Here is a 22181-nt window from a genome sequence, read left to right as displayed (position 1 = left end):
GCTCTGCTCCCTGGCTGTCGTGACTCTGAGTGATAGCACGGGCCTCCTGCTGTGCCATTTTGGACTCCCACCTCTGTCTCGTCCCCAGGTCCCGTCCATTCCCACTGGGCCACGGGAAAGGGTTGAGAAGACAGTGAGAAGACAGTTCTTTCCATCTGACCCCTTTGCATCTCTTCCTTTACCACCACCATCATTATGACATCTCTTCCCTGGACAGAATCAGTGGCCCTTCACCCGTCTCCCTGCCTCCTGTCCTTCACCTCCTTCCACATGTCCTGCACGTGGTAACAAGCAACTTGTCCTACAGCCAGCTCTCATCACCCAGCCCCTGTCCAGAGCCTTCAAGGACTCCCCAGAGCCTATCCAGTTTCAGACTGCATCTCCATTGCCATCTTCACCGTGCAGTCACTAAGTGCCCCTGGGCTCTGGGGTGGGTTCAGCCTGGCATTCAGGGCCTCCCAGGCCTGGCTCCTTCCCATACTGCTCCTGCCAACCTGAGCCACTCCTGACTGCCGGGCCCTTCCCTGCCTCGGAAATGCATCCCCACCTCCTCCACCCCAATGCTGGAGGCCCAGCTCAAAAGCCATTTCCTCAGAGACTCCGTGGAGCCGAGTCCTTGCCAGCAGAGTCCTGCATGGAGCGGGCAGCAGCGACATCACCCATGGGGGCCCGGACGGCAGGGACTTGGGGAAAAGAAAGTTGAACAGAGCATCTGGGTACATGAGGCCTGGTGCTGGGGTATTCCTCAGGCTCAGGCTTCAGGGACCTCTACTGGAGGCTACACAGCAAGGCCAGAGGTGAAACCAAAGCCAGAGAAGGCTAAGGCCAGAGGCTGCGGTGTGGCCCCAAGGGCAGAGGTGCTCATCTGTCCACAGGGGTGTTCTCAGCATGGGTCCTGGAGGGCCAGGTGGGCTCGGTCAGTCCAAACATGACATCAAGCACCAAAGGGCAGGCACCTCCTCCTGCTTCCCTGGCAGTGGGCGGAAGACCCCCTCTGCTCCCGCAGGGTGGGAGGGGCGGAGTGGGAGCCCCTCCCCACCCCGGGGGTGCTTGGGCCTGGGCTGGCTGTGGATGCCTGCTGTGGAGGTGGAGGGGATCTGGCACCACCAAGACCCTCCCTCCTCAGGCCCCAGCCCCGTGGAGAATGAAAATGACCATCGGGCACAAAAGAGTCTGACACAGCCAAGGAGTCAGGCACCATTTTTTATAAAAACGCGTATATCATTTTTCACTCTTTAAAATCACATTCAAAAATCGGCAAAGAAACGCCCCGGGGGGTGAGTAGATGGGAGTGGAGGGCCCGCTGACCCAGCCCCGGGGAAGAGGGCGCGACACCACACAGGCAGCGACTGGCATGAGGGGGCATGCTGCGGGCGAGGTGGCGCCCTGTGGGCAGTGGCACTGACGGGGCACGGGGCTCTGGGGCTGGACAGCCGGGGGCGCGCACGGAGCGGCCTGGCATGGGGAGGGCTGCCCCACCCGGCCCCCTCTCACTGTGCTGCCCGGCCAGCCCAGGCCGGCCCCCTGTGGTCCTGGGCAGAAGAGGCCCTGCCCAGCCCAGGGAAGGGGGGCTCGGGGCCAGGCGAGGCCAGTGTGGCACAATCCACAGGTGCCTTTTCTGTGGTCCCTGAGCCTGGGCGCTTGGGGTGGGAAGAAGAGGGGGCTTCGGTGAAGGCAGCAGCAGCCGCTGCCAACGCCACCCTCCTGGCCAAGCCCCATGGTGTCCAGGGAAGGTGGGAACGGGGGACTCTTCCCAAGAAAGGGTGCAGGAGCCTAAGTCACGCGGGAGGCCCTGGGGTCAGGGAGACAATGGGCCCCCTTGTCTACCGACTAGCTGGAGGGCAGGTCAGTGCAGGGCTGTGTCCCTGTTACAGGAGGGGCCGCGGTGGGAAAATTCAAGTAGCATCCCTGCCCTGCGGCCTCCCCTGGGCTGGGGAACGCCGGGCCACCCAGCTGGGCTGTGGGCACAGAGCTGGAGGTGGCCCAACTCCACGTGGCACCACCCCGGGGGAAGGGGCAGGAGGGCCGCTGGGGCGGCTGCTCTCCCTGCACGGGAAGACACGGGGGGGGGGTGGTGGCTCCTGGGGGCGGGGCCGAGGGTGGCTGGACAGTGGCTGGGTGGGCGGCAGCGGAGCCAAGGCAAGCGGGGCCCTCCCTGGGGGCTGGGCCAGGCTGGGGCCACAGGAAATCACAATAATTACAAAATAAAACCTTTTCCGCTTGGCGGGAAAACAAATAATAAAAATTCAACAAAATAAATTAGAGGTTTATAAAAGGCGGGCGGGCAGGAGGGCGGCCGGGCTGGTGGCGGCAGCAGGTCAGAGGCCGTTGGCGCTGCCGCGCTGCACCAGCGGCACCTTGCTCAGCTCCACGACGGGCGAGCGCGGCTTGTTCTTCATCTTGGGCACCCGCTGCACCAGCTGCTGGGCCTCGCGGTAGGCGTCACGCAGCTCCTTCTTCCACTGCACCAGCTCGGGGTCGCTCTGCACACACCCCGAGGTCCGTCAGGGGGGGCCCGAAGGCCGCTCTGTCCCCGCCCCCGCCCACCGCCCCGGGCCCCCACTCACGTCGCACTGCAGGACGAACTGCTTGCCGCCGCGGATCTTGAGAAGGAGGCACTTTCGCTCCTTGATCTGTGTCTCCTCCACCGACTGGATCTCCTCCATGGTCAGCAGGCTCTGCTGCAGGGCGGGGAGCGGGCGGTGAGGCGTGGGACAGGCCCCGCCAGCCACCAACCCCAGGGGCTCCCGGCCCCGGCCCGCTCCTTACCGGGGCCTCGCCCTCGCCCCGCCACTCGAGCCGGTTGGGGAACAGGTAGAAGTACCGCCGCTGCCACTGGGTCAGGAAGGGGTTGCCCATCTTGGACATGTAGCCGTGCATGATGCAGTCCTTGCCCAGGGCGTAGTCTGATGCAAGAGAGTAAGAGAGGGCGACTCAGCCGGGCCCGCTCCGCCCGGGTTTGAATCCTGGGTCGGCTGCTCTCCGGCTGTGACCTTGGCTGAAACCTGAGCCTGTTTCCGATCTTTAAAGCGGGCACTGGGCGCCCAGGCAGCCGCCGCCCCTCACCTTCCTCGTGGCCCAGCTGCTTGTTTTTGGTTTTCTTGCGGGCCTCCAGCCGGTCCGTCTCAGCGTTGATGGTGTCGAAGACAGTCTCTGCCACCTCCTGCTGCCACCGCTCCGAGATGGTGAGGGGGAAGTTGCGGTAGAGCTCCTGGTCGCTGTCCAGTAACTTCACCGCAGGGACAGGGAAGAGACATCCATCAGCCACAGGCCTGCCTGGCCACAGGGCCCCGGGGCAGGGTGGTCTGGTCCAACCGCCGCCCCCAGGGATGTTTGGGGAGGAGAAGCCTGAGGCCCGACAGGCAGACGGGGCTGGCATGGGGGTCTCACGGGGCAGAGGAGGGAGGAGGATGCCAGCCAGGCTGGGCTTAGAGCTCAGGGCTGAGAGGCCAGGCAAGGCCCAGTACCTTGATTCCTTTTGTGTCCTCCTCATCGAAGGAGCCAATGTCGAAGGCATCTGCCGCATTCACCTCCCCTCGTGGGGGCATTAGCGGGGGAGGGTACTGCAGCAGAACAGGGGCTGGGCATCAGCACTGGGCAGGGGCTACAGAGGGCCCCACCCGGCCGCGGCCTCCAGGCTGTTACCTTCTGCAGGAAGACCATCTGCCAGTCCAGGGAACGGAAGAAGGGGCTCTCCTTCACTTCCTGGGCCCTGTAGGGAGAGCGGGTCATCGGGGCTCGGCACCACCCAGGCCGGGGGGCGAAGCCTGTGCTGTAGGGCAGGTGGCCCAGGTTAACTCCTGGTTCAGCCACTCTGGCTCTGCGACCTTGGGCCAGTTCTTTAAACCTCAGCCGGTTTCCCCATCTCTAAAATGGGGAGAACAGCAGTTCCCACATCGTAGGGCTGGCGTGAGTTTTAATATTGTGAATCTTGCAACGTCATGCCCAGCGCTTAGTAAATGTTTAATAAACATAAAAAGCTGCTGTCCTCATCATCTGTGCTACAAGGCCCCTCGGGAAGCTGGTCCACACCCACCTCCAGCAGCTGCACCGCAGGCAGCCCGCCCCCTGAGAACACTGGACAGGGCTGGCCACGCCCCAGCTTGTGAACTCTTCAAAGGAGGCTGGAACCATGGAGGAGGCTCCAGTGACAGGACACAGGCCTTGTCTTCTTAGGGGCACAGGCAGAGGCTCGGGCAGACTGGCCCAGCAGCCCACTGCAGAGGCCTGGACACAGCAGCGTGGACACCACCCAGGGCCCAGCAGGCAGGGAAGGCCTGGGATGATGGCCCTGGTCTTAGGCACTCACCCTCGGCCCAGGCAGCCTAGCCTCCTGTTGACGTCCCTCTGTAGCAGCCCCTCCAGCAAGGAGCGGAGCTCGGGGGAGAAGGAGTCAGGCAGCTCCACAGCCTGCAGGGAGGAGGGGGGGACGTTGGCAGAGGCCCGGGCCCCCTGCCAGCTCTGCGGCTCCTGAGGCTGCTTGGGGCAGGGGCGGGAGGGGCCAGGCCCCCAGCAGAGGGAGAGCTTCCTAACTGGCCCCTAGCAGGCATCTCTGCTCTGACGACAGAGAGAGGAGAGCCTACAGGGAAGGAGGCCAGAGTGGGGTTAAGCGGCTGGAGATGGCTGCTGGTGGGTGAGACCCTGATGCGCGCAGGAGACCCCAGCCTCACTGTGGCCCCCCGTGGACTCCGCCCAGCCTCCCCGGGGTGGGACCCTCCACGCACCATGGTCAATGTCATTCTGTCGATCTCATGCTTGTCTTTGGTCTTGTGCTGCCGGAAAGGGCTATGCCTGGGCAAGAAAGGCCGAAGTCCAAGGTCAGAGGACGGGAATGGGGAAACTGAGGCAGGCGGCGTGAACGATCCTTGCCAAAGCCAGGGATGGTGCCACCCCTAACACCCGGGCAGCAGGGGGCCCCCTAACCCCCCGCCTCCTTCCTGGCCTGGGGAAGAGCCTGTCTCTGTCCTGTCCCACCCGCCCTGGGATGGCCCCGCTCACCCTCGCAGCAGCTTGAAGAGCATGCAGCCCAGGGAGAACCAGTCGGCGCTGCTATCGTAGGCCACGCCCTTCTGCAGAACCTCGGGGGCCATGTACCCGTGGGTGCCCCTGTGGGAGCGAGGAGGCCATGAGTGGGTCCGGTGGAGGGTGCGGGAAGGGAGAAGGGGCTGGGGCACTCACACGCTGGCGTGGGGCTTCTTCTTGGAAAAGTCGCAGGCCAGGCCCAGGTCTGAGATGCGCACGTGGCCATGCTCGTCCAGCAGGATGTTGGCCGGCTGTGGAGGAAGCCCAGTGAGCCGTCCCCCGAGCAGCTCAGGACAGGGCCCGGCCAGGCAAGATGCCAGCTGGGGTGCTGTCTTTGCTCTAGAGGGTATGGGTGTCCAGGGACAGGGCCCTGGGTCGGGGGCGCACAGGCGAGGAGCCGGGCCAGGCCTGTCTTGAGAACGGGGGCAGCCCGTGCTGGGAGGAGGGCGGGGCGCCTCACCTTCAGGTCCCGGTAGACGACAAAGCGGTTGTGCATGTGCTCCAGGCCCAGGATGATCTCGGCCGCGTAGAAGCGCATGTCGGCCTCGGAGAAGACCCCGTGCTGGGACAGGTGGTAGTGCAGGTCCCCGCCTGAGGGAAGCAGCCGAGCAGAGGGGTGCTCAGCTCCCACCCCGGCCCCCAGCCCCGAGGTCCACCTGGGGCCAGGCCGGGCACTCACCGTTCATGAGATCCAGGATGAAGCTGAGCTTGTCTGGCGTGTGGAACGCGTACGACATGCAGACGATGAACGGGCAGTCCTAGGACGGGGTGGAAGAGGAGGTCAGCAGAAGCTGTGCCAGGTTCGGAGCCAAAGGCTGAGCTGGTGGCCAGCTGCCCACTCACCCCGGTGCTGACAAGGGAGAGCATGATGCGCTCGTTCAGGGCCAGTGTCTCCCCTTGCTTCATCTTGATGCGCTTCTTGTCCAGACACTTCATGGCATACCTGCGGGGGAGGGGCTGGTTGGTCAGGCGGTCTGCTGGTGCCTGCAGTGCAGGGCCCCAGGGGCGAGGTGGGGTGGGCAGTCCTCAGGGCCCTTGTGGGGAAGACCAGACACCACGACAAGCGTATGACACACAGAGACAGAGGGAGGGCAGAAGTGCTGGCGGGCCGGGGCTCCAGGGGCCACGGTGGGTACCAGAGCAAGAACTGTGTGTGGCCCTCTGCGGACACCTGCCCATTCAGGGCCCTGCCACCTGCCTTCAGGGCACCCCTCTCCCTCGGGCACGCCGCCAAGTGCTCACATCTTGCCTGTGTCGGCCTTCCGGCACCCGTAGACCTCGCCGAAGCCCCCTCGCCCGATGATGCGGTGCACGCTGAAGTCGTTCATGGTCAGCTGCGGGGACGGCAGCAGCAACGGGGTCACTGCAGGCTGCCTGGGCCCCGCCCTGGGGCCACCGTCGCCATGTGCCTCCCTGCCTCGAGCTGTCCCCGCTGGGCTCCTGCACCAACCCCACAGCCAGCCCCTGGCATTGAAGGGTCGACTCCCCTGGCCTCCCTGGCCCTGGCCCAGCCCTGGGGCCCGGGTCCCTGGGGAGGGGCAGCAGGGAGGGCTCTCCACGCCCACCCAGCCCACTCACATGGATGTTGAGCTCCACATTCTTCCACTGGCAAAATCGTGTGAATTTATCGCTGCGAGAGAAGAAACCAGGCTCAGTTGAGCCTTAGAAAGTCAGTGAAATGATGCTGGGGTGAGCCGGCCTCACCCACTACCATCCCCTGGGCTCCCGAGCCTCAGTGCCCTCTTCTGGGGTTGCCCAGGAAGACTGCCAGCCCGAGCTGCCCCCAGCCCCCGCAACACTGGCACTGCTGCCTGCCTGTGGGTTCCTGCTGGGATGAGATAAGCTTAGAGGTGAGGTCTTCCAGTCTGACCCCGACTTCCTGCTACCACATCTACAACAATGCTCACCCCATCCCTGCTTGCATACTTCCAGTGACACACCACTCATTCCCTGTGAAGCCCCCACTCCACGACTAGGCAGCTGGGACATTAAGAAAGCTGTTCCCTGCATGGAGCTGACATCTCCCCACAACTCCCACGCACTGTGAAGGCCACAGTGGGCAGCGGGGTGGGCAGTGTGTCCTCTCGTGCCCAGCCCTACCACCAGCCTGATGCTTGTCAACCCCAACGGGCCCAGCAAGGGGCTAGACAGTCCATGGGAGGGAAGATGCATGGGTGGTCCCTCACTCCCTTTCGACCCTCCCTGGACAGGCTTGGAGGTGCCTGGTGCTGAGAAGGGTGGGGCGGGAGTGTCGGGGAGTGTCAGGGAGGTGACGACCTCTCAGGAGCCCCCGCGCTGGGGACTAAAGCAGGCTGGCTTCTCTCCACCGTGCCATCCACACCGCTTCTCAGAGCGGCCCTTCCGCACCGTCTGCTGCCGCTCACGCCCCACTCTCACCTCTCAATGAATTTCTGGAACACATCTCCTCGGAGGTTCTGACAAATCTCTTCGATGTATGGCTAAAGGAGGAAGCGGGAGGTCGGTGGCTGAGCCAGAGCGGGAGCCGACTAGGCTCCGGGACCCGTGCTGCCCAAGGGGGACCCCGGCTGGGCTGGGCGGCAGCGGGGAAAAGCCCAGCACACACCTGGAAGAGATCCGGAGGCACCTGCTTCTTCACCAGATGGCCCTGGACGTGCTCGATGGCACTTTTCGAGAAGGGCTGGGGAAGAGAGAGGTGGGTTCATTCTCCACGGGTTCGTCCCTCCCGTCCCCACGCCCCTGCCAGCACGCGGGCCCGGGCACGCACGTGTGAGCAGGCCAGCAGCTCCTTCATGATGTAGGTGTCAAAGATCTCCCGGCTGCAGGCCAGGCGCTCCTCCTCTGTCTCCAGCTTCTCGTATTTCTTGATCTAGAGGACAAGATCCCCATAGGTGAGCTTTGGCCCAGCGGGGCGCGGGAGTGTCTTATAGATTCAGCGAAAGCAGCCCAAGCCCTGCCCCTTTCTCCACGCACAGCAGGGCCACGCTAGCCCAGCCTCACCCCCTCGTAGAACTCCACCAAGGGCTTGGCCTCCTCCAGGTGCTTCAGGCAGAAGTCTCGGAAGAGCAGGTACCCTGAAAGCAAGCATTGTGCATCACGCGGAGCCACACACCCCGCAGAGGCCTGCCCATCACGGAGGGTGGGGTGGGCTTGGGGCTTCCTGGGCAGAACTGGCCAAGGAGGTGGCAGAGGTGATCTCTGCCCCAGGCAGAGGCTGGGCAAGGTGGCCTTGGAGGCTGTCGCCAACCAAAGATTCTTGGATTCGGGGTTGGGACGCCTGCATCTCTACCCCTCTAAGAATCTGCTTCCTCAGATGATGGCTGGAAAGTGACAGGTGCCCTGGTGAGGCAGAGGTGGGGAGGAGACTCTGGCGCCCGGGTCCCCCACCCTCTCACTGCAGTCTGGGACCCGCAGCTCCTCAAGGAGGGCGACACACCCACCGGTCAGGCTGTGCAGGGGCAGTGAGATCCACCCGGCCCAGGCCAGGGCTGCTGCGTGGGGGCAGGAAGGCAGCCTCCGGGCGGGGGGCGGGGGGGTGTCCCTCTCCCTGGGCCTTACACCCCCCTCTGTCATCTGGCTGATTTTCACAGCAGCCATGAGAAACAGGCAGACAGGGAGGGCAGGTCCAGCTGGGGAAACCGAGGCTCAGGGAGACCCGTCAGGCAGGCGGTGTGTGGCAGCATAAGTAGAACTCAGGGCCCCTCTGTCCAGTGGCAGGTCCTGGGAAGGACAGGCCAGAGAGTGTGGCCTTGGTGCAGGGGGCCTCAAAGGGCATGGGCCTCTGGGGAAGGGAAGAGGTGAGACGGGCTGCAGGAAGAGCTCACGGGAGACCTTGCGTGGGCTAGGCCTCATCCTCCCCAGGGATGGGGGCCGGAAGCCTGGCCCCAGAGCAGGCCTGGAGGGCAAAGCAGAAGGAAGGGTGGCCTGTACTCCCTCCAGCCCAACATGGGTGACCAGGCTCAAGCCGGGTGGCTTTCCACACCTCTTGGGGGCACCGTCCCCACCGCCTGGGCACCTCTGCCAGAGCTCGCAGCCAGCACTGCTGGTAAGGGCAGACTGGCTTTTCGATAGTGTGCCTTTAGTAACCTGTGACCAGGGCTTCCCAGTGGGCCAGGGGCTTTCACTGCCACTGCCTCACCTGGCCCTCCAACAGTCTTAGGCAGCGGGGCTCCTGAGTCCTAGCTCCCAGGTGAGACTCAGAGAGGTGAAGCAATGTGCCGGGTCACACAGCACAGGCAGGGGACCCACACTGCGTGCTTCCCGACACACTGACTCGCTAAGCCTGACCTCCAACGCCCGATCCTGCCAGGCCGGGCCACTCCCATTTCAGAGCGGAGATCCTGTTCTCCGGAGCTGTGTGTGGCCGGAGCCTGCTTCCCTGAGCCCCGCCTCACCCTTCCCTGTGTGCCAGGTCCGCGGGGTGGACCCACGAAGCCTCTAAGACACGGGCGCTGAGGACGAGGAACGGAGGGGCCGGCCAAAGCAGGCTGCTCACAAAGAGGGCCCGCGGGGGCGGGGGGGGGGGGCGGCCGACCACAGCCCAGCGGGCGCCACAGGAAGGGCCCCGCCCCTTCCTGTCAGTTCTACCAACGGCCCGGAGCAGCTGTGCCTGCACCAAGGGGAAGCTGCAACTCTCAAAAACAAACCCCAAAGGAGGAACTTCCCTGGCGGCCCTGGGAGACTGCTGGCCCCGCCCCTTCAGGGGGCTCCGGGGCTGACGGCCAGGGGCTGGGAGAGCACTCCGTCACCGCCCTGCTGCCACGGTGGGGGGGGGGCTCGCCGGCTGCCCTGCCCCCTGCCCCGGTGGTTGGGAGGCCAAACCTCCTGGGAGAGGGGAGCACAGCCCAGGCGGCTGAGATGGGGGCAGGAAGGCGGCCCCAGAGTCCTCCTGCCCACACCCCCCACACACACCGGCCTGGGCAGCTGGACAAGTGGCAGAAGCCCCAGGGCCGGCAGAGTCCCCACCGTACTCACCCAGCTTCTGGGAGAAGATCTTCTCGAAGGTCACCTCGCCCCGGTCCTCCAGGTACTTCTGCATGACGCTGCGGATGCTGAAAGACACAGGGGCCGGGGTGACCTGGAGCCCCCAAGGCTCCTGTCAGGCCTGCTGGCCCTGCTTCCCTGGAAGGTCGCTGCTTCCTCTCCCAGAATCCAGAGTGGAGGGCACTGCTGGTGGGTGTCATTGCTCCCTCCAAGAAGGCAGCCACCCCTGTTAGACCTGACCGTGGCCACACCAGAGGGACCTGAGCAGTCGTGTGCCTGCCTACCAAGGCTCTGTCCCCCACAGCTAGGGTGACCAGCAGGTGGCTGCTCAGAAGCCTGGTCCCAGCGCTGCCTCGTCTGGCTTTAGGAACTTGGCCAAACCTCAGAAGCCAGGACTCACCCATCAGCAAATGATGGGTCACGAAAATATGGCCCATCCTGACAATGGGATACTACTTGGCCAGGAAATGGAGTCAAGTGCTGGTGTACGTGTGCGTCATGGTACGGATAAACCTAAGAGGATTCTGCTACGTGAACGGACAGTCACAAAAGGCCACATATTATATATGATTCCATTTATACCACCTGTCCAGAACAGGCAAATCTACAGACAGAAAGCAGATTAGTGAGTGTCAGGCTGGAGAAGAAAAGGGGAATAACTTCTAATGGGCACAGGGTTTCTTTATAAGGTGATGGAAACGTTCTGGAATCAGGTAGTGGTGAAGGTTGCACAACACAGTAAATGTACTAAAATCCAGTGAATTGTACACTTTAACATGAGGAATTTTATGTTATGTGAATTATATCTCAACATTGAAAAAGAAAAGCCAAGCCTCAGCTCCCGTGTCCCTGACACCCGAAGTAAAAATCCCTGCCCCGGGTCGCCTGGGAGGGCAGCAGAGCAGAGGCCACTGTTGTGACCACGGAAGCCCAAGCCCACACTCCCCGCCCCTGGCTATCTCCCCCCACTGCCGAGCGCTGTCTGGGAAAGCCACACCTGGCCACGCTTCACGCCTCAGTCACCTCTTGTCCCTTCCTCTCCTTTCCTGGGCCACCTGCAGTCCTGCCCTGCCAACCAGCTGTGGTCCCATTTGGACCTCACTAGCCTGGGCTCCAGCTGCCCAGTCACACCTGAGCCCGTGCGATGCTCACAGGCCTCAGGATACGTGGGGCTGCCCGCAGGCCACGGATGAAGAGGACTCTGTGCCCACCTCTCTGTACCCCCGCACCCCTGCTGGAGCCCAGCACAGGGTCCTGCTGCCCATCACCCAGTGGAAGGTGCCACGCAACCCTACCCCCCCAGGCAGGCCCTCCCAGTCCTGCACCGGTGGTTCTGTGACATTAGACAGCATGAGACAAAGCCTGAGTGAGGCCCCGTCATCTGGAGGAGACTCAGGCAGGAAAGAATGTTCCGGGTCATTGGGAGAGGCCGTGTGGAGAAGGCAGAACCTCACTGGGTTCCTCAAATGCAAACAGGATGTCACCAGGTGACAAAGCCCAGGGCAGGTGGGTGGGCATGGGGGCAGGCAGGGAGGACCTAGCCAGGGATGAGCCACGGGGCAGGGAGGAGGCCCAGCAGACAACACTTGGGAAGCTCGGTCCAGGGTGGCGGGTGGGCGGACAGACTCTGCTGGGGGTGCGCACAGGAGGAAGCCCAGGTAGCTGACGACACTGGGCCAGGAAGGAGGGGAAGAAACAAGGTGGGGTAGGAGCAGGCTCGTCTGTTGGATGGACGGATGGAAGGACAGAAGAAGAGCTGACGAGGCCAGCTGGGGGTCTTGAGGCCCCGGGCCCCATCAGAGAGGGGGCCTGAGGAGAGAAGGCTCCAGGCAGGGCCAGTGCAGCCAGCAGACGCCACCCAACCCCTGGCCTGGGCTCGCAGGCGGGGCGACTCCTGCCCTGTCCTGCTCAGCACTCTCCTTCTCAGGTGGTCTGGGTGGAGGCCCAGGCCCTGGCCCTCCCGGGCCCTTTGTCCACATTCGGGCCACGCAAGACAACATGGGAGCGTGCAGAGCCGGCGTGAGCAGTCCTGGAGCTGTGACCCCTCCCCCCAGACGCTCGGAGATGCCATGACCTCCTCCGAAAACTGTCTCCAACAGGAAGAAAGGTGCTGATGACCTGGACAGCCCTCCTGTGTCGCCATCCTGTGACTCCAGCCGACAAGAGAAGAGCTCCAGCTGAGGGCCAGCGGCCCAGTGGCCCTGCACTACCACGTCAGAGCCAGTTCCCTCCCGGAAAGTGAGGACGCCCTCCACAACCGCAGGGACTCCAAGGCTGGGACGTGTACCTCAGCCACGCTGGCACACCCTCCCCTCCTGGGGGCCACACGCCTGCTCACGTCCACCAGCCACCGTCAAGGACATATCTCCCTGGCTCCGTGGGACTCCCAGGGACTCAGGAGATGAGACCAGCCCCCAAGTCCCTCATGCACTTCACACACATCAGAAGCTAAAAAAATCTGTGACACTGAGCAAGACACAGCCCCCGCCCTGGGGCCTGCGGACTGGAGACAGGGAGCCCTGGGAGTCTGTGGGGTGCGTTTTGCGCCCATCTCTCAGGGCTCCCAGCTCTGCGAGGGACAGCTTGGGGCCTCCCGTTCGGACAGGGAAACAGGCCAGGGGGTGTGCTGGGTGGAGCACAGCGGGGTGGGCCCAGTCCAAGGTAGCGAAGGCTCGGCAGGGTCACGAGACCAGGCAGCCGGGAGGTAGGGGTGTGGAGCCCGGGGACCCTGCAAGGGCCAGACTTCTCCTGGGAGGTGGACAAAGCAATAAAGAGGGAAGAAATATCACAAAATGTCGATCTTCCATGGGGCTGGATGGTCAGAGGGAACGTCCAGACAGGTAGATGCAGGTGACAGGCAGGGTGACTCTGGCCTGTCAGATGACCCCACGGGGCAGCTGGGCGTAGCCCCTGCAGTGGTCCCTGGGAAGCCCCCTGCCCCTGAACCAGCAAGACTGGCGCCAGCTCAGCCAAGGCGGCGCGACGGGAATGCCCAGCCCAGAGCAGAGGGCCTGCCCGCGAGAGAGCGGAGCCGCCGGCTCCTCTCCAGCCATGGCACCCGGCGCGGGCCTCCTGACCTCCTGGGGGCTCTGCCACCGGCTCGGCCCAGGGCACGGAGGAAAGGCCCGGACTCCGCGCTGCTCAGCGGCCAGACCCTGCCTCCCTCGGAAGGCTGCACAGGGTGGATGGCCACAGCATTCTTCCCAGCCCGCAGCACTTCCACTTTCTTCCTTAAAAAGAAAAAAATGTTTTCTAAATAAAATAAACACCCCCCCCCAACCAAACATGAGGTCAGACTCAGCGGAGTCCTTGAAGGAGAGGCCCCCAAGGCCGCAACGTTAGGGTTTCCTGTCCATTCCCACAGGGCTGGAGCCCAGGGAGCTGGCAGGTTAGACAAGTGTGTTATGGGGGATGCTCCCGCCAGGGCGGCAAATACAGGCTGGCACAGAAGGCGATGGCGGCCTCCTGGGCTGGGTCACCTTCATCTCCTACCCCCTCTCCTTGATACTGGCCGAGTCTGAGTGGCGAAGGGCCCAGAGCAGCATTCCTGTCCCCGCCCAGGTCAACAACTCTGATATCCAGGAGCACGTGGTCCCCAGATGGACTCCAGGTTGTCCGAGAGCCCAGTATCTGCACCCTCCCCGCCCCAGCCCCCGAAGGACCCAGCCCCTCCGGGGAACAGCCTCAGTGGCCTTTGTTGCTGCAGTCGGACCGGTACCCAGGCCTGGGCTCCGAATGGCCCTCCCCACCTCCCTCCCTGAGGCCAGGCCAAGTCACAAACTTCAAATGTCCAGTTTCCCCACTTGTAAAATGAGGATGTCAACAAATGCTGAATTGCCAACGCTGAGCTGGCCACTGAAAAAGGCGGAGAGGACACAGCAAGGGGAGAACGCAGCCCTGCTGCGAGGGCCGTCAGCTCCCTCCCTCTCCTGAAGGGAGCCCTCCTGCTGGAACCCCCAGCAAGCGCCTCCTTCTGGAGTGTGACCAGAAGCTCCCCAGTCTTGCTGGGGTCTCAGCCCCACACCTGCTGTTTCCTCAGAGGGTGGGGCTCTGGCTGGCGAGCCCGCCCCGCGGCTGGGCCCATGAGCACCCCCGACCCTGAGCGGCTGCCCCTCCGCTCTGCTCACAGACCAGCCTCAGGCACTCGTGCCGCACAGCCTGGGGGCCCCAGTGGGCAGAGCCCAATACCTGCCCTGCCAAAGGAGCAAGGGCCCCCTGGCAGGAGCTGCCCGGCCCCGCTGCCCGACAGCCAGGGCTGCTCACTCCGGCTCCAGCTGCTCTGAGGAGCAGGCCCAGCCTGACACCAGGGGAGAGAGCACTTCCGCCCTCCCAGCCCAGAGCGCGGGCTGGGGTGATGGGACGGCAGGGAGGGGGTGAGGGCTGAGGGGGAGGACTTCCGGCACCTTCCGGCACCACATGGTTCAAAGGGAAAGCTAATTCCTTCTCTCTGTGGCACACGGGCCTCACAGATGACACCCACTCAGGGTCACAAACTGTAGCTTGTATGGACCGGGGGGGACCGCAGGGTCAGAAGCAAACACACTCATCTTGATAGTGAGGAAATCGAGGCCAGAAGAAGCTGAGTAGCTCACCCTGAGTCCCAACCAAGTTAGTGGCAAGAAAATGTCCAGCCCACCCTGAGAAAGGGCCTCCCACCAGGCAAGGGCCTACCCTCGCCTCTGCCGGAGAGCTGGGTGCAGAGTCCCAGGGGGCCCCGGACTCTTGCCCTGCCTGCCTTGCCCTCCACCCACTGCCAGTGGCTGCGGGAGCCCATCAGGCTGGGGGCAGCCTTGGCCGGCACCTTGGCCGGCCAAGGGCCATGGTTCCTGTGCTCCCGTGTGACAGGAATGCCACAACCACGAAACCTCAGGACGGTGCAAGCTGGCCCGGGGACTCCGGGCCTGGCGAGTCTGGTGCAGCCACGCCGGGAACCGTCACGCTGTGGGAGACGACGGCGGTTCAGCCAGCAGATCAGAGGCTACAGCCGTGGCTGGGGCGCTCCTCCATGGCATTTCCAGGAAACCGGGCACCGCGGTGGCAGCTGCACGAGGAAGTCCCCTGGGGCTTCTCATTAATATTTCTCAGTGACTCTCCTTGGGGCTGACAACACCCTCTGAGCTCGAGGACAGGGCCACACATCAAATGGGAAAGACCAACCCAAACGGCCAACTCTGGAGCAAGTCCCGGGCCAGGGAAGAGAAAATGACAGCACGGGGCACCACACACGAGCCCACCACGAATGTCCGCAGCAACCCAGGTTCCCCAGGGCACGGTGGCCACAAAGGGACAGCTTGCAGGATGTGCGGGAACAGGCACTCCGGCGGCCTTGTCACACTTCACGACTTCTACGCCCCGCAGTTCACTGCTGCCACCACCTCAGAACAAACCCAGAACAACTTCCAGGGCTCCCTGCCCTGCGGCTCCCAGAAAGGGGGCTATCCCCGACCCCAAACCCAGAATGGCCTCCAGAGTCAGAGAACTCCCCGCTCAGAGAAGACAGCTGCGAACACGTTCACACCTGAAAACCCACTTCTGAGACCCCGCTCTTTGGCCCGCGGAGACACTACCCTCCCCGTTAGCAGCGATGCAGAGAGGGCAGGTTATTGTTTTAGAAAAGGCTGCAGCCAAACGCCTCAGCTTTAGGACCTCCTGTTTGAAACAGATTAGTGAGAACTCGAGTGTGACTCTGTCTTATGTGTCCAGCAGAGGACACTGGCCCCTCGGGGCCACAGGAACAAAGGGCAGGTGTGCTGGAGGCTGTGCGTTCCTCAAAGACTCTCACGTGCTCGTGGCTTCTGCTGTCTGTGCTGAGGCGGGAGCGTAGTATCCTGGAAGCACCAGCCGTGTGCACGCAGCCCGACCCCACCGGCCCCCAAGCGCTCGGCCCCGCTGCAGAGCCTCCCTGGGTGCTCGGGGCAGGCAGGAAACACCGCTGCAGAGCCTGCCTACACCTGATGTCACCGGAGTTTACTACTAGGAATTAATCGTGCATTAATAGGACACACTTTTCCTGGGTTGACAGAGCCCAGATTCCCCGACACGGATTCCAACCTGTCATGCTCACGCGCCCTTCAAATCCTTTTACTGAGGGAACAGCAGGCGGGCGAGCAACTTAATGGCAAAAATGTGAAACCCCATGATCTGGAAAGGAGAACAGATGGGAAAAGATGTCCCGGAGACCCATTCCTGGGGAACGCGGGGGCTTCAGAGGCCCAGAGGGAATGACTGCCCAAAAGAGGATCTTGTTTTGTGGGGGGAGGCGGGGGCGGAGAACGCTGCTACTGGAGTGGAAAGTTCTGGGTAAGGGATAAAGGCTGAAAACAGCAGGGTTTCTCCTGGTGATGCAGAACTGGAAGGAGAAGGAAGGGAGAAAACCACTCCCTGCACCTCTTCCCGCTCCACACATCAAGGGCAGGAAGTCCTGGGAGCAAAGAGTTAACAGGAACGAAGAAGCAGCGGAGGAAGAGCTGCGGGTCTGGGAGACGGGGAAGCCAGAAAAGGGCAGGAAGGAGGAAATCCACGGTGGGGGAGGGACCAGGAAAGGAAGAGCCGAGAGAATGGGAGGCTGCAAGAGGCACCCGGCTCTGACATCTGCCGCTGGGCTGCCACTGTCACCAGGGAGGGCAGGAACATCTCCTGGGACCGCCCAGGCCGGTCTCCTCCGCCAGGAGCCCAGAGATTAATTACACGAGGCCTCCGTGGTCACATGAAGCAAATGACGCTAATTGCAGGACTGCTGCTGCTGCTGGGAAAGCGAGACAGCGGCTCCTTCAGGGAGAGGTCCAGACCACAGACCCCGAGGGCCGAAGGAGCGGTGAGCTCACCGGTAAAGGGCAGCCCCTCGTTTTACTGAGGTGGAAACGGAGGCAGGCTGGGCCAGCATAAGGGACGTGCTGGGGCCCATGTGAGCTGGGACTGCGGTGGGATTAGAAGCCGGTCTCCTGATTCCAGCTGCACAGCTGCCTCCCTCCATGAGAAGCGCGAGAAATGGGTCTGTTTCCTCGGGTTCTATAGGGTGACAGAAGGGAAGGCCCCCGTGCCAACTCAGAGTGGCACTGTGCCCAACAGCTCCTGTTCTGCAGCGCTCAGAAGTCAGAGCTGTGATGCCAGCCCCAGCTCCCGGCCAAGCCACAACCCGGGCACCAGCCACAGGGAGGCTGCCAAGAGGGACCACCCCAAGGTGGGAACGGCTCCAAATGGCACCTTGTCATAGACAAACCGCGGCCTTCGTCCCTGGCCCTGACCTCACAGCTGAGGGGAAGACGTGACCCCAGGCGTGGAGCCATCTCCTCCGTGCACTAGCTTTGCCAGAGCAGCTCAGCTCTGTCCCAGCCGACGGTGAGGGGCTGGGCCTTGATGGTGCCGGGGGCTGCCCTTGTGCTTCCGGGCCAGGGGTGCCAGCTGGCACATTCCACAAAATAAGGACTGGGCTGAGAGCAGAGGTACAGAGGGGTGTGTGGAAGAAATGATGCATAGCAGGGACAGGGCACTTGGGACTCCAGAGACCCCAAGTTCAAGTGCCACCTCGCCTCTGTGACCACGTCTCTTCCCCTCTCCCAGACTCAGTTGCTTCAACTATTAAGTGGGAAAATACCACCTGCCATGCCTGTTTCCCACAGTCGTGAAAAGGATAAAATGGAGTAAAAAGCACTTTGCAAACTGGGAAGTGCCAGGCAGACGTAAGATACAGACATAATGGTCTTCAGGGCAGGACACATCTGACCCAGGGGGTGGGCGAAGTATAACGCAAAGGGTGGCATATCCTCCGAGGCGGGAGGCCTGGATTCCTAGGCCCTTCCTCAGCCTTAGCTCACTAACAGTCACTGCTAGGGCCTCTAGTCCATCTCACAGGTGTGGGCAATCTGCCCAATGCGGCGCCGCCAGACGGTGACCCTACCTGAGAACCCATGACACCTGGCTCTCGGTCTCCTGCTGTGTTCCCCTAAAACTCACAGCTCACCTGGTTTCAGACACTATACACAGTCCTGATGTTTCTTGAGCAACTACTACATGCAAGGCATGGCCTTGCCAACCTCACAGGTTGGTTTTTGGTTCGACTGAGATGACAAAGGTCAAAAATAAATAATTATAATTTCCACCATTACTCCTATCACCACCATCAATATCACGGATGTAAAGGGGACAGGAAAAGAGGAACATCTTGTTGCTCACGGTTCTTACACCTGCACAGCCAACCCAAGGCGGGGCCCCATCAGGAGCAATGCATTCTGGGGCGAGATTACCCAAACGCAGAGAGTTCCAGAAAAGGCCCCGCCTCATACTTTGCAGAAGTCCAACCTGCCAGAGGGTCTCGAGGCCAAGGCCACCAAGGAGAGCCGCTGTGAGACCCAGAGGGTGACTCCCCCATTTCCTCCCTCGTGGCTTTGTCATTTCTGAACTCATTTTTGTTCTAACTGTCGCCGCTCCCTGGACAGCCCGCAGCTGACAGTCAGTCTGGTTCCCGTTTTGAGAAATCTGATTGCAAATGTCTTAGAAAAAAAGGGCCCTAACGGCCTTTTCAAAACGCAGGCCAATTTTCCTCTCCCAGGCCTGGTGTTCAGTCAATCTGAAACCCAGAGAACGGGTCACAGAGGAGGGCACCAGAGACGTGGACACCGTACCCCCTCCCCACCGCCGCAGCCTTGGGCCCCGCTTCAAACACTCAGGATGCCACAGAGTCACAGTCCTTATTTCACACCATCCACATTTCACAGATGAGAAAACCGAGGCCCCCAAATGGGAAGGGACTTGCCCAAAGTCACATGATAAGACCAGGAGAGCTAGGATGGGCCCAGGCTCCTGGGCTGGCAGGGCACCAGCACGGCAACTCTCAGGCAGGGGTGGAGGAGCTTCTGGGGCTGGCCTCACCACGCAGCACGAGAGATCGTGGTGGGCACATGGCTCCTGTAGATGCAGAATGGCCAGGCCCCCCTGGCTCAGGCCACAGTGGTGGACACAGTGTGGAACCAGAAGCCGGAAGCCCCGATCTGGTAGCCAGCCACCACCCTGGATGCCGGTGACACTGGGCAGGCCACTCACCTCTGGGCCTTCAGCTTCCCCACCTGTTCCATGGGGACAAAACCACACCTGACCTACCTGCCCATGGGCTGCTGTGAGGCTCAGGCAATGGGAAAATACTCTAGAAGCCGTAAAATGCTGGACAGCCTCAGCTATTGTCCGTATCCTGTCCACTCCTGTGCCCAAATCCTGAACAGCTGAAACTTGGATATCAGGTGCAATGATATCAGTTACCTCACAGAGAGGTGGCAGCTGTGATCCAGCTGCTGCAGGGGTGCTGGGACGTCCCCTGGCAAACAGCACCCACGGGGCACCACAGGCGGGCCTCACCAGAGGAGGGATTCGAGGGGAGAGGGACTGAGGGATGTGGCGCACACCATACCCTGATCCCCATGCTACCCTGGACCCCAAAGCACTCTCAATCCCCACCCCAGGCCAGTGACCCGCCAGAAGAATGGGGAAGGTCCGGGAAGACTTGTCTGCCCCAAACCTCACAGAAGTGTCCACCCGAGGGGGGCCGGGGCGGGTGGTGGAACCCCAAGCCGGGGATGCTGAGAGTAGGGGTGGCGAAAGGATGGGCGATATAGTCAGGCCAGGTAGATGGGCAGGCAGAGGAGGGGACTCCACGGGACCCGGGGCCACCCGGAGGAGGAGGAAGGGGAGCACGGAGGCCCTGGGGGAGAAGGCAAGAGCGAGGGGCTGACGGAGAAGGGGGCCAGGCGGAGTGTGTGAAGGGAAAGGCGGCAGAGTAGGGCAGGGGCACTGAGCGGGTCGGGGAGCCAGTGCAACTGGAAAACCCCGGCGTTGGGGCGCTCCGGGTTCAGGTGCACAGGGCCTGGGGCGCAGGGGTCCGGTCAGGGCTGCGGGACGCGGAGAGCTGGCGGAGTAGAGGGGGTCTCGGGGCCAGTGCCCGGGTGGTCTGGGGCTGCGGGGTCGGGGCTCGGGGAGCGGGGCAGAGGGGCCGGCGGGCCGGGGCCGGCGCCCGCCTCACCTGGGCTCGGGCAGCAGGATCTTCTTGCTGGCGCGCGCGGCCGGCGTGGCCTTGCTCTTCTCCATGGCCATCAGGTAGCTCACATCGGCCAGCACCGCCTCCAGGTCCGCCATCTTGGCGGCGGCGGCGGCCTCTCCCGCCGCTCGGCTCCGCTCCGCTCGGCGCGCTCGGCCCGGCCCGGCCGCTCCGTCGGCCTCGGGCGCCGCCGCCTGCCTGGCCCCGCTGGGCGCCCGCGGCTCCGCTCGCCGCGGCTCACAGGCGGCGCCGCCCCATGGCGCCGGCTCAGGCCCGGCCCCGGCTCGCTCGGCTCCCGCCGGGACTGCAGTCGGGCCGCCGCCGCCGCCGCCGCCGTCGCCGCCGCCGCCGCCACCGCCGCCGCCCGCGCCCCGGAGCCGCCGCCGCCTCCGACCCCGCCTGCCGCGCACAGCGCCAGCGAGCCCGCGAGGGGCCGGGCGGGCGGGCGGGCGGCGGCGCCCCCTGGAGGCCGCGCGGGCTGGACCGAGCCTGACCCCCGCGGCACCCAGACCCCGCCTCAGCCCCCAACCAGGTCCTCGGCTCTCTGACCCCGACCCCCAGCCATGACTCTGACCCCAGACTTGGAACACGACAGGGACCCTGGCCAGAAGAAGACCCTAGACCCAGACCTTGACCACAACTCAGATCACACCTCGGATCCCAGACTCCACGACAGACCATGGCTGTGACCCCAGACGGCCGTTGCAGAACGTGATCTATAACCCCTGACCCCTGACCTTGGACAGAGTCGGAAACCTGACGCCAGACCCGGATAACATTCCTGACCCCAGACTCCAAACAGGACCCCAGACCTAGACCTTGGACCACCACCTCAGACTCTGACCATGACCTCAGATCACCACCCTGGGCCCAACCCCCTTCAAACCCAGATCCTGACACTGACCCCCGACCCGCAACAGGACCCCAGATCCATATTTTGGACCATGACCTCAAACACTGATCCCAACCACAGACCACCACCTTGATCCCATCTTGGTTACTGACCCCCACCTTGATTCCACCCCCAGACTCAGACCACTATCATGACTCCAAACCCTGGACTTAGGGGCAGGACCCAGACCTGGGCTTGGACCATCAATCCCAGACCAGGGTTCTAGACCCAACACCAAAAACTCTGGACACGGACCCAGGACCAGGTCATCCAACTGGGACCCAGACTGGACCTAGAACCCTTAACAGGCCACCATGGACCCGGGACCTGACAACTGCAGTCAGACTCCAGACTTACCCCAGTCCCAATCCCCATTCCTCTTGCTCCAGACCCAATCCAGGCCCCCAGGACTGCCACTCAGGACCAAGGACCCTGCACCAACACCACTCCCCGCCCCGGACCAGAATCATCATGATTCCACAAAGTGGGGTCAAACCTCTCTCAGCCTGGGAGGGCACCCGGGTCACTGTACTGCCTGGCAAGGGAAACTTACTCTGCTGAGAGCCCACAGTGCGGGGGCGGGGGGGGGGGAAATCCATGTATCTCAAAGCGGCACCCCTTACTCAACACGCCCTCCAGAGCCTCTCTCTGCTTTCCAAGGTGACAAGATCCCCTCCCAGTCCTGGGCACGTGGAGCCAAAGCCTCATGCCAGTTGGTGGGCCAGTAATCAGAACCCTTTTGCAAAGCATAGGATCCCCACGCCCCGCCCCCGCTCTTTGCACTTCTCAGGCTACCTTCTGAGATCAGCCTCCGCAGAGCCTGGAACCGGAGCACATCAGGATAGTGAGGTCTCCTCGTCAGTGGGCGACACCACCATCCACCCAGATACTCAAGCCAGAACTCCAGGCATCATCCTTGGCTCTCCATCTCCCCTTCCCTAATCTGTCACCACACCCTCTTATCTGGCCTCCAGATAAGAATCTTCTTAAACCTGTCTGCTTCTGAGGATCCCCACAGCTGCTGCCCTGATGCAGGCCCTGACCAGAGATGCCTCTCCCAAATCTAGATCTGATAGGGTTACTGCCTACTTAGCACTGAGGAGCAGTGCTCCCAGCCTTCTGGGGCTGCTGAGAGTGGGAAATCAGAGGGGGGCCCACTCTGCCCAAAGCAGATCAGGTGAGCAAGTTCCCTAACCTGCAAGTCAAGGTCTTGGATGACTGGGTCCTGCTCCTCTCTCAGGCCTGTGTTGCCACCATCCCCTATGCCTGGGGTCCCCCCAC

General features: G+C 62.9%; 1 protein-coding gene across 1 annotated transcript; it reads right to left on the bottom strand.

The window, feature by feature from the left end:
• Positions 1-1190: 1190 nt before the first annotated feature.
• On the bottom strand, positions 1191-20311 carry GRK2 (G protein-coupled receptor kinase 2). The gene is made up of 21 exons (XM_081241522.1): positions 19994-20311; positions 9976-10052; positions 8002-8075; positions 7769-7870; positions 7607-7681; positions 7420-7481; positions 6601-6652; positions 6265-6356; positions 5866-5965; positions 5702-5780; positions 5483-5613; positions 5179-5273; positions 4999-5106; positions 4725-4791; positions 4310-4410; positions 3646-3712; positions 3468-3563; positions 3067-3229; positions 2770-2906; positions 2568-2681; positions 1191-2483 (listed from the first exon to the last, which is right to left on the bottom strand). The coding sequence occupies exons 1-21, from the start codon at positions 20104-20106 to the stop codon at positions 2319-2321; spliced, it is 2070 nt and encodes a 689-aa protein (XP_081097648.1). The 5' UTR covers positions 20107-20311; the 3' UTR covers positions 1191-2318.
• Positions 20312-22181: the final 1870 nt, after the last annotated feature.

Source organism: Mesoplodon bidens (assembly GCF_964165515.1).
Source record: "Mesoplodon bidens genome assembly, chromosome: 7".
In the NCBI taxonomy this organism is placed as follows: domain Eukaryota; kingdom Metazoa; phylum Chordata; class Mammalia; order Artiodactyla; family Ziphiidae; genus Mesoplodon; species Mesoplodon bidens.
The sequence above is the reverse complement of the archived record's forward strand: the minus strand, read 5'-3'. Positions and strand labels throughout refer to the sequence as shown.